We start from the raw sequence: 12,002 nt of genomic DNA on the forward strand, positions 1-12,002 counted from the left end.
AGATGATCCCTCGTAATAATTTCAAGAAAGTGTTCCCCCTAACTGTGCACCGTTGCGAAGGTTCGTTGTTTCGAAGCACCACGTGATGATCGGGTGTGATAGATTCTAACGTTCGAATACAACGGGTGTAAGCCAGATTTACACACGCAAGACACTTAAGTTGACTTGACGAGCCTAGCATGTACATACATGGTCTCGGAACACGGAAGACCGAAAGGTCGAGCATGAGTCGTAGAGAAGATACGATCAACATGAAGATGTTCACCAATGTTGACTAGTCCGTCTCACGTGATGATCGGACACGGCCTAGTTAACTCAGATCATGTTTCACTTAGATGACTAGAGGGATGTCTATCTGAGTGGGAGTTCATTGAATAATTTGATTAGATGAACTTGATTATCATGAACTTAGTCTAAAATCTTTACACTATGTCTTGTAGATCAAATGGCCCACGCTAATGTTGCCCTCAACTTCAACGCGTTCCTAGAGAAAACCAAGCTGAAAGATGATGGCAGCAACTATACGGACTGGGTCCAAAACCTGAGGATCATCCTCATAGCTGCCAAGAAAGATTATGTCTTAGAAGCACCGCTAGGTGACGCACCCATCCCGGAGAACCAAGACGTTATGAACGCTTGGCAGTCACGTGTTGATGATTACTCCCTCGTTCAGTGCAGCATGCTTTATAGCTTAGAACCGGGGCTCCAAAAGCGTTTTGAGTGACACGGAGCATATGTGATGTTCGAAGAGCTAAAAATGGTTTTCCAAGCTCATGCCCGGGTCGAGAGATATGAAGTCTCCGACAAGTTCTTCAGTTGTAAGATGGAGGAAAATAGTTCTGTCAGTGAGCACATACTCAAAATGTCTGGGTTGCACAACCGCTTGACTCAGCTGGGAGTTAATCTCCTGTATGACGCGGTCATTGACAGAATCCTTCAGTCGCTTCCACCGAGCTACAAGAGCTTTGTGATGAACTTCAATATGCAGGGGATGGAAAAGACCATTCCTGAGGTATATTCAATGCTGAAATCAGCAGAGGTGGAAATCAAAAAGGAACATCAAGTGTTGATGGTGAATAAAACCACTAAGTTTAAGAAAGGCAAGGGTAAGAAGAACTTCAAGAAGGACGGCAAGGGAGTTGCCGCGCCCGGTAAGCAAGCTGCCGGGAAGAAGTCAAAGAATGGACACAAACCTGAGACTGAGTGTTTTTATTGCAAGGGAAGTGGTCACTGGAAGCGGAACTGCCCCAAATACTTAGCGGACAAGAAGGCCGGCAACACTAAAGGTATATGTGATATACATGTAATTGTTGTGTACCTTACCAGTACTCGTAGTAGCTCCTAGGTATTTGATACCGGTGCGGTTGCTCACATTTGTAACTCAAAGCAGGAGCTGCGGAATAAGCGGAGACTGGCGAAGGACGAGGTGACGATGCGCGTCGGGAATGGTTCCAAGGTCTATGTGATCGCCGTCGGCACGCTGCCTCTACATTTACCTACGGGATTAGTTTTAAACCTCAATAATTGTTATTTAGTGCCAGCTTTGAGCATGAACATTGTATCAGGATCTCGTTTAATTCGAGATGGCTACTCATTTAAATCTGAGAATAATGGTTGTTCTATTTATATGAGAGATATGTTTTATGGTCATGCTCCGCTGGTGAATGGTTTATTCTTAATGAATCTCGAGCGTAATGTTACACATATTCATATATAGTGTGAATACCAAAAGATGTAAGGTTGATAATGATAGTCCCACATACTTGTGGCACTGCCGCCTTGGTCACATAGGTGTCAAATGCATGAAGAAGCTCCATGCAGATGGACTTTTGGAGTCTCTTGATTACGAATCATTTGACACGTGCGAACCATGCCTCATGGGTAAAATGACCAAGACTCCGTTCTCAGGAACAATGGAGCGAGCAACCAACTTATTGGAAATCATACATACTGATGTGTGCGGTCCAATGAGTGTTGAGGCTCGCGATGGCTATCGTTATGTTCTCACCCTCACTGATGACTTAAGTAGATATGGGTATGTCTACTTAATGAAACACAAGTCTGAGACCTTTGGAAAGTTCAAGGAATTTCAGAGTGAGGTTGAGAATAAACGTGACAGGAAAATCAAGTTCTTGCAATCAGATCGTGGGGGAGAATACTTGAGTCACGAATTTGGCAAACACTTAAGGAAATGTGGAATAGTTTCACAACTCACGCCGCCTGGAACACCTCAGCGTAATGGTGTGTCCGAACGTCGTAATCGCACTCTATTAGATATGGTGTGATCTATGATGTCTCTTACCGATTTACTGCTATCATTTTGGGGCTATGTTTTAGAGACTGCCGCATTCACTTTAAATAGGGCTCCGTCGAAATCCGTTGAGACGACACCGTATGAATTATGGTTTGGGAAGAAACCTAAGCTGTCGTTTCTAAAAGTTTGGGGATGCGATGCTTATGTCAAGAAACTTCAACCTGAAAAGCTCGAACCCAAGTCAGAAAAATGCGTCTTCATAGGATACCCTAAAGAAACTATTGGGTATACCTTCTACCTCAGATCCGAAGGTAAGATCTTTGTTGCCAAGAATGGATCCTTTCTAGAGAAAGAGTTTCTCTCGAAAGAAATAAGTGGGAGGAAAGTAGAACTCGATGAAGTATTACCTCTTGAACCGGTAAGTGGCGCAACTCAAGAAATTATTCCTGAGGTGCCTGCACCGACTAGAGAGGAAGTTAATGATGATGATCATGAAACTTTAGATCAAGTTTCTACTGAACTTCGTAGGTCCACAAGGACACGTTCTGCACCAGAGTGGTACGGCAACCCTGTCCTGGAAATCATGTTGTTAGACAACGGTGAACCTTCGAACTATGAAGAAGCGATGGCGGGCCCAAATTCCGACAAATGGCTGGAAGCCATGAAATCTAAGATAGGATCCATGTATGAAAATGAAGTATGGACTTTGACTACTTGCCCGATGATCGACGAGCCATAGAAAATAAATGGATCTTTAAGAAGAAGACAGACGCGGATGGTAATGTAACCATCTATAAAGCTCGGCTTGTCGCTAAGGGTTATCGACAAGTTCAAGGGGTTGACTACGATGAGACTTTCTCACCCGTAGCGAAGCTGAAGTCCGTCCGAATCATGTTAGCAATTGCCGCATTCTATGATTATGAGATATGGCAAATGGACGTCAAAATGGCATTCCTTAATGGTTTCCTTAAGGAAGAATTGTATATGATGCAGCCGGAAGGTTTTGCCGATCCTAAGAATGCTGACAAGGTGTGCAAGCTCCAACGCTCGATTTATGGGCTGGTGCAAGCATCTCGGAGTTGGAACATTCGTTTTGATGAGATGATCAAAGCGTTTGGGTTTACGCAGACTTATGGAGAAGCCCGCATTTACAAGAAAGTGAGTGGGAGCTCTGTAGCATTTCTCATATTGTATGTGGATGACATACTGTTGATGGGAAATTCTATAGAATTCTTGGAAAGCATAAAGGCCTACTTGAACAAGTGTTTTTCAATGAAGGATCTTGGAGAAGCTGCTTATATATTAGGCATCAAAATCTATAGAGATAGATCAAGACGCCTCATTGGTCTTTCACAGAGTACGTACCTTGACAAGATATTGAAGAAGTTCAAAATGGACCAGTCAAAGAAGGGGTTCTTGCCTGTATTGCAAGGTACGAGATTGAGCACGACTCAATGCCCGACCATGGCAGAAGATAGAGAAAAGATGAGTGTCGTCCCCTATGCCTCGGCCATAGTGTCTATCATGTATGCTATTCTGTGTACCAGACCTGATGTAAACCTTGCCGTAAGTTTGGTAGGAAGGTACCAAAGTAATCCCGACATGGAACACTAGACAGCGGTCAAGAATATCCTAAAATACCTGAAGAGGACTAAGGACATGTTTCTCGTTTATGGAGGTGACGAAGAGCTCGTCGTAAAGGGTTACGTCGATGCTAGCTTCGACACAGATCTGGATGACTCTAAGTCACAAACCGGACACGTGTATATTTTGAATGGTGGGGAAGTAAGCTGGTGCAGTTGCAAGCAAAGCGTTGTGGCGGGATCTACATGTGAAGCGGAGTACATGGCAGCCTCGGAGGCAGCACAAGAGGCAATCTGGGTGAAGGAGTTCATTACCGACCTAGGAGTCATACCCAATGCGTCGGGCCCGATGACTCTCTTCTGTGACAACACTGGAGCTATTGCCCTTGCCAAGGAGCCCAGGTTTCACAAGAAGACCAGGCATATCAAGCGTCGCTTCAACTCCATTCGTGAAAGTGTTCAAAATGGAGACATAGATATTTGTAAAGTACATACGGACCTGAATGTGGCAGATCCGTTGACTAAACCTCTCCCTAGAGCAAAACATGATCAACACCAGAACTGCATGGGTGTTCGATTCATCACAATGTAACTAGACTATTGACTCTAGTGCAAGTGGGAGACTGTTGGAAATATGCCCTAGAGGCAATAATAAAATGGTAATTATTATATTTCTTTGTTCATGATAATTGTCTTTTGTTCATGCTATAATTGTGTTATCCGGAAATCGTAATACATGTGTGAATACATAGACCACAACACGTCCCTAGTGAGCCTCTAGTTGACTAGCTCGTTGATCAAAAGATAGTCATGGTTTCCTGACTATGGACATTGGATGTCATTGATAACGGGGTCACATCATTAGGAGAATGATGTGATGGACAAGACCCAATCCTAAGCATAGCTCAAAGATCGTGTAGTTCGTTTTCTATAGCTTTTCCGAATGTCAAGTATCATTTCCTTAGACCATGAGATTGTGCAATTCCCGGATACCTTAGGAGTGCTTTGGGTGTGCCAAACGTCACAACGTAACTGGGTGACTATAAAGGTACACTACAGGTATCTCCGAAAGTGTCTGTTGGCACGAATCGAGACTGGGATTTTTCACTCCGTATGACGGAGAGGTATCTCTGGGCCCACTCGGTAATGCATCATCATAATGAGCTCAATGTGACCAAGTGGTTGATCACGGGATAATGCATTACGGTACGAGTAAAGTGACTTGCCGGTAACGAGATTGAACGAGGTATTGGGATACCGACGATCGAGTCTCGGGCAAGTAACATACCGATTGACAAAGGGAATTGTATACGGGATTGATTGAATCCTCGACATCGTGGTTCATCCGATGAGATCATCGAGGAGCATGTGGGAGCCAACATGGTATCCAGATCCCTCTGTTGGTTATTGACCGGAGAGTCATCTCGGTCATGTCTGCGTGTCTCCCGAACCCGTAGGTTCTACACACTTAAGGTTTGGTGACGCTAGGGTTGTTGAGATATTAGTATACGGTAACCCGAAAGTTGTTCGGAGTCCCGGATGAGATCCCGGACGTCACGAGGAGTTCCGGAATGGTCCGGAGGTGAAGATTTATATATAGGAAGTCAAGTTTCGGCCATCGGGAAGGTTTCGGGGGTAATCGGTATTGTACCGAGACCACCGGAAGGGTCCTGGGGGTCCACCGGGTGGGGCCACCTATCCCGGAGGGCCCCATGGGCTAAAGTGGGAGGGGAACCAGCCCCTAGTGGGCTGGTGCGCCCCCCATGGGCCTCCCCCTGCGCCTAGGGTTGGAAACCCTAGGGGTGGGGGCGCCCCACTTGGCTTGGGGGGCACTCCACCCCCCTTGGCCGCCGCCCCTCCCCTTGGAGATTCAATCTCCTAGGGCCGGCGCCCCCTAGGGGTCCTATATATAGTGGGGGGAGGGAGGGTAGCTGCACCCTAGCCCCTGGCGCCTCCCTCTCCCTCCCGTGACACTCCTCCCTCTCCCTGAGCTTGGCGAAGCGCTGCCGAGATCACCGTTGCTTCCACCACCATGCCATCGTGCTGCTGGATCTTCATCAACCTCTCCTTCCCCCTTGCTGGATCAAGTTGGAGGAGACGTCTTCCCGACCGTACGTGTGATGAACGCGGAGGTGCCGTCCGTTTGGCGCTAGGTCATCGGTGATTTGGATCACGACGAGTCGACTCCATCAACCCCGTTCTCTTGAACGCTTCCGCGCATGATCTACAAGGGTATGTAGATGCACTCCTCTCTCCCTCGTTGCGAGATGACTCCATAGATTGATCTTGGTGATGCGTAGAAAATTTTAAAACTCTGCTACGTTACCCAACACTTAGCCCAATTATCTTATCGTTATTAGGATCATTTTCTTAGGAGTCAAGTAAACCTCTCTATATAAGGAGAGGAGATGTATCAATCTAATCAAAAGCAAGAAGCAATCATTATTTGCTTGGCTTCCCGAAGGGTGCCGGGAGACCTAACCCTAGCCGCCTCTTGCGCCGCCGCCGCCTCTTCTTCATCGCGCCACGGCGCCCCGCCGTCGGCAGTCGTGATCGCATCTACGTCAACCCTCCGCCTTCCCGTACAACCTACGCCCTAGACCAGGTAGGATCCTAGCTCCTAGCAAATAGTAGCATTCCTAATACTTCTCCAACTAAAATAACAAATTGGAAACACTAACAACGTATGAACGGAAGAAGATCATGAGATATCTAAAAGTTCCTTTAACTTTTCTAGATGTTACACATTTGAACAATAAAATTAGAAGCTGTTGGTATCACCACTACGAAATTTGTACAACCAGGAATCCTAAATAGCTTAGCAAACTTTATATGCATGTCCTCGGGTAAGTTAAAAAACTAGGGGGTTGTCAACGATTGCTACCCTCAGGCTTTGAAGCATTTCGCTCCTCGGGCTTTGAAGCATTTCGCTCCAACGTTTCGACCTGCTTCATCGACTTTTCTTTCCTCTGATACAGTTCTCTGAATTCCTCGGGGCTAAAGGGAGGAGGCAGATTGCATGGGCCAGCAACGTTTGCAGACTTTACCATGGAATCCTCCATAAACTTCTTCTCCCTGCCTATGGCTTGGCAGGCCAAAGATTCGGGACAGACCTCAACAGCTTCAGGTGGCTTTGTTGGCTTGAACAGTAGGAGCTTAGCGTACTCTGTTAAGAGGTGAAACATGTAATCGTATACATATTCCATACTAAGTTCTTGTTGAATGAACTTGCTTCCTTCCTTCCCTATTTTCTGTGCCTATGAACAGTTTTTGAAGAGGAGGTGTTAGAAACATGTTCTTCAGATACTATCGAATCCACGGGAAGTATGCTATGATATTTTCTACTCCCACCAATCCATATTAACTTAATAACTTTGTACTAAATCGGCGATAATTAATATGGATTGGAGGGATTACTAGCTAAAGGCCAATGTGTTTCAGCTCATACAAAAAAAAAAACAGTTAAGGTCATTCCTAGCTGCATAACATACCTTTTCCTTGTGAGAATTTCCCCAGTCCACAGCATACTTTATGGAGCTACACTTACTTTCATCTCGAACAGGCCAATAGTGCTGAGTGGGCATCAGCGCCCTTGAAAAGAAATCGTAGTATTTCAGGTTAATCACCAGCGTCATCGAATCACAAGCTAGGATATACTTCTCACTAACTGACCATGCTGATCCTTCGATGTAGATCTTGTACCTATCACCCAACATAACAATTTCAACACCGATGATAGAACAAACAAGTCTGGACTAACTTTTAATAAGAGAAAAGTAGAAAAGAAACCTGTGGGTGCATTGACTTGCCAAATCTGATTTTTTGTATCCCGCCTTGCTCTCTTTGACCCAATCCTAAATGAAAACAGCAAAAGTAAGCAAGCTAATCAGCCATAGCCACCATCAAGATTATTTTGTTCGAACAAAAGGGTGTGTTCTATATCAGAGGGATTAGAAGAATTGTAAGAGAACAACATAATTTGAAAATATAGAACAGGATTTCGAACTTGTAAGAATAAAATGGGATGTCAACACTCCCTTCAATTATAAAAGAGCGCAATGCAACATAAACTCAAACAAGTATGTACCTGTTTGTAAATCCGTGCATTCCATTCTTGCTCACTGGAAACATTACACTCAACCAGCTCTTGCCTTATAGCAGCGACCTCTGGATTCCCTTTCCAATAAGCATAAGGCTCTCTATCTATCCATCTCACCTTCCTATTGCCAGCATCCAGATCCTTTTGCAGCGCATCCCAGGGCTTTATATTGATCTTGGCCCTATCAGCACAAAGTCAGTTTAAGCATCTGCACTTTGTTTACAAATCAAAGCATAGAATAATAAATTTAATTTGGATCAATGTGTACTATGCACTTCAAATTTATACACTTCTCAGGATACAAAACTTCAGGGAAACATACTGATATTTTACCATTTGCTTCCAGTTTGTGTCCATTGATTTTCTCCCATAGCATCAGAACATTGGATTTAGCTGATACGAAAGTAAAAAAAAAAGTGCATTCGTATGTTTCATACATGAATACAATGTACCATGTATATTGGACAACTATTTTGATCTTGTTTGGAAAGTCCTTGGGTCTGTCAAAGACTCAAAGCTTATGTACTCCAAATCAAGTCTCACATGAAGAATGTTGACTTTGTACTATTCCTAGTAAAAATATGATTATCATAACAGTAATGGTGCATGAATCACTAGTGCTGATTTAATACTGATGTTCAATTGCATTGTTAATGAATAGTGACCCAGATGTTGGAAATAGGAATGCATAGAACGTGTAAGAAATACGAGCACGAAGGAAGGGAGGAGCAGTTGCTTACCAGCCCCAGAAAGACCAGTCCGGGAAAACTATGTCGAGTGTCTCGTTGTTGCCGCAGTAGCGGAAAAGCGGCGGCAAGATGGTGGCGTTCTCCCCCTGGTACTCATCAGCATGGACAACCGGCCAGTCCACGCAGTCGAACATGAGGTCGAGATCGGGGATGCGACCAGGGTAGCGGCGGAGTAGCTGGAGGATGCCCCAGATGGTGAAGAGGTCACGCGTCTGGAAGGCTGGCGCGATGCGCTCAATGTAGGCACGGCCATGGAGTATGACAAGGCGGAAGTTGGCGGTGGTGCGCGCACGGTCGAGCATCGTGCGCGTGATGCCCCCCGCCGCGCGCCACGGGTGGAGGTCCTCGTGGATGAAGCGGAAGTAGGCAGGGCAGGAGGAGTTGGCGGCGGTAGTGGGGGGAACCAGCTGTGTCTCGGAGATAGAGGCGCATGTGGCGTTTGAGGAGAGCGCGAGGGACAGAGTCTGAGAGATGTTGCTTGGGATGTCAGGCTCACCGGCGAGTGGCGGCGCCGAGCAGGAGAGGGAGTATGTGGGGAGCGGTGGCGGCAGCACATCAGGGGTGGCAGGGGTGGAGGTGGAATGCGTGGCGGTCAGGAATTTAGGATCGCCTGCATGGACGGAGATTCAATCTTTGGTTGTGAGTAATTCCGTTATAAAAGCTGGTATTTTCGCAACAAATTTGGAATTCTAGGGCTCTAGACATGTCAAAAGTTAAAATGCTGGAACTGGCCAATAAGTATATCCTACTAGGTGAAAATGTTGCTAGAAATTCCATGCAGCGCAGAAAATTCTCCTTTTCTTATTTGATCAGACCATAACATTTTATTTTTGTAGGACAAACCAACCCTGTAAAATCCATTCTCAAGAAAAAATCATGTAAAATGACATTTCATAGGAAGAGTATATATATGAAAACAGAAAAACAGAGAGAGGAAGACCATATGCATGTCACTCTACTGGAGACTAAGGCAAGTTATGAGTCAGATCAAGCAAATAAGAATGGTGAGTGGGTAGTGGGCTTACCTACCGGGTTTGTGCGCCACCGATCTAGATTGGTGTCTGCCAAATTAGTCTGCATACGTACATGTACGATAATAACAAATCTGTGTTGGTAAGAGCCTCGCAGATGGCAGTAAACATCAATCAATAAAGTTAAGAAAAAATAGTGTGCCAGCCTCACGGTGGTGGTTATCCAACGGCCGGAGACGAGGACGCCGACCACGACGACGAAGAGGAAGAGGAAGACGGCGGTGGCGGTCACCGGAGACGAAGGACCGCCGGAAGCTTTGCTCCACCTCCGGACGTCAGGGATGGCGGCGGCTGCGGCGGCCATCGCCCGCCTGGCCGCTCTCGGCCTCCCTTCCACCTCCGCGTCTCCTTCACGGCCAGAGACCTGTCTCCTACCGCGGTGGCGATGTGCTCTGCCCTGTGAAAGAAACAGGAAAAGAAACAGGAAAAGTTGGTTTCGCTCGCTCACGTGTGAGCCGGAGGGAGTTTCGCAACAGACCGAGAGAAAAGGGGGAAGCTTTGCTAGGGAAGAGGGCCAAAAAATTTGGGAATCCAAATCCCAATTGACGAGCTGAGGTTTTCCACAATTTTAATTTCGGAAACCCTAAATCGCCGAAAACTGCAAACCCTAAAACGCCCAATCATGATGCGAATGCTTTGAACATAATGCTGACCAGCAAGCGCCATCCTCGACGATGACGACTCGGGCGGGTGGCTCGCCCCGCCGACCGCGCATCCCCGTGCAGTGCGCTGCACGGTCGCCGTGCGTGTACCCACCGCCCGCTGTGTCCTCTCAGCTCTAGCGGGTGCCGCACTTCAGGAAGACGATGCGGGACGCCCAGGCTACACACGAGCACGGCCGTCGCCGCTGTCACCGGCGCCTCCCCGTCGCACGAGCACCCCAAATGTCCATGCGCGCGACACGGCGAGCGCTGTTCGACGGAGCAGCTCACGACGTCTGGCCGATGCAGGCCACTTTGCCGAACAGGGGCGCCGCGCCGTCGAACTCTCTCGTTCGGTGCGAGAAAATTTGCTGGGGAGGAGAGCGAGAGAAGTACCGTCCGATTGATCAGCACAGGCTGCGGGCGTTTGATACGCGCAAATTCAACCATGTGCTACCGGTCAGATTAACATAGCCCCACCGATTCTTTTTTCCGTTGGTACTACTAGTTTTTTTTTGTTTTTGCGGGCACTACTAGTTTTTTCTTTTCTTTTTAGACGCCTCATACATACGTAAGCACACACGCACGCACGTCATACCCCCATGAGCGTGTCACAAGACTGTGTCGTGTGATACATCATCTTGAGCTTAACGAAGTCGCTATAGACATCTTCGTACTCGACGGAAACGTCTTTTTCCACTGTACGCACATCGCCGAAAGGCCTAAATCATAGAAAATGCAAGCACCCGTCTCAAAGTATAGAACTTCAACCTTGGTGGACTGGGATATCACTATCCTCCTAACTGTCTAATCACAGATTGGTTCACATTGGTACTGCTAGTTATGGACCGAGTGATCGGTGATGCATACATCCTTTTGTATTAAAAAAAACTAGCTATGGTAACCGGTTCTAAGAAAACTAGTTATGTTCCCTCATCCTCTTAGTTTTATTTTTTATTTTTGATAAAACATGAAATTTATTTATAAGAAATGAACATTTCCAAAAATATAAGAATTTTTTTTAGAAATTCCAAATTTTTTCTAATAAACCTAAACATTATTTGAAAATTCATGAAATAAAAAAACATCCCAAACATAATTTGAATTTTTGGGATTTTTTTTTAAAATTGGACCATTATGAAAAACTAAAAACCCTGGAAAGATGTAAATTAAAAAAGGATAAAAACTAAACATTTGGTTAAAAAACAAACACAAAATACTTGGCCAAACCTTCTAGAATCTTGTAGCAGCTAGTTGGGCCAGCCCATTCGTGTTTTAGCCCTGTGCGATTCATGATAATGCGATGGATTGGACCCACCCTCAAGGAACAGCCCTAAACTTCCTCATGGATTGGACCCACCCTCAAGGAACAGCCCTAAACTTCCTCATTTGTTCACGAGGCTGTCCGGAGGCACATTTGGGCCGAAACTCCTCACCAACGGGGCCATCATTTATTCGCGGATTGTCATAGTCCTATTTGGACCCAAATTGGGGCTCATGCGCACATCAGCCCCACCCCACTGAAACCTTTCCTTTTCCCCCTCTCGCTCACCTCTGTCTCCTCTTGAGCGCTCCTTCCCGACTTAGTCGTTGCCAACCGCTCGCCCTCCCAACATAGCTGCTGCTCACTGCCATTAACTCTGTC

At 46.1% G+C, this 12,002-nt stretch overlaps 1 protein-coding gene across 1 annotated transcript; it reads right to left on the reverse strand.

The window, feature by feature from the left end:
• Positions 1 to 6,623: 6,623 nt before the first annotated feature.
• Positions 6,624 to 10,070, reverse strand: LOC125540862 (protein O-glucosyltransferase 1-like). Its single transcript, XM_048704399.1, has 7 exons — positions 9,868 to 10,070; positions 9,711 to 9,759; positions 8,677 to 9,295; positions 7,925 to 8,117; positions 7,627 to 7,691; positions 7,329 to 7,539; positions 6,624 to 7,094 (listed from the first exon to the last, which is right to left on the reverse strand). Exons 1-7 carry the CDS (start codon positions 10,018 to 10,020, stop codon positions 6,708 to 6,710), a joined length of 1,677 nt encoding a protein of 558 aa, XP_048560356.1. The 5' UTR covers positions 10,021 to 10,070; the 3' UTR covers positions 6,624 to 6,707.
• Between the last annotated feature and the right edge of the window lie 1,932 nt (positions 10,071 to 12,002).

This window comes from Triticum urartu, chromosome 2 (assembly GCF_003073215.2).
Source record: "Triticum urartu cultivar G1812 chromosome 2, Tu2.1, whole genome shotgun sequence".
Classification (NCBI taxonomy): Eukaryota; Viridiplantae; Streptophyta; class Magnoliopsida; order Poales; family Poaceae; genus Triticum; species Triticum urartu.

Excerpts from the sequence above, each read along its gene's own strand:
- LOC125540862 (XM_048704399.1), bottom strand. The coding sequence starts at position 10,020 with ATGGCCGCCGCAGCCGCCGCCATCCCTGACGTCCGGAGGTGGAGCAAA. Across the intron at positions 9,296-9,710 it reads GTGGCGCACAAACCCGGTAG|GCGATCCTAAATTCCTGACC; the intron begins GTAAGCCCACTA and ends CCGTCCATGCAG. Across the intron at positions 7,692-7,924 it reads ATGCACGGATTTACAAACAG|GATTGGGTCAAAGAGAGCAA; the intron begins GTACATACTTGT and ends GTTTTCATTTAG.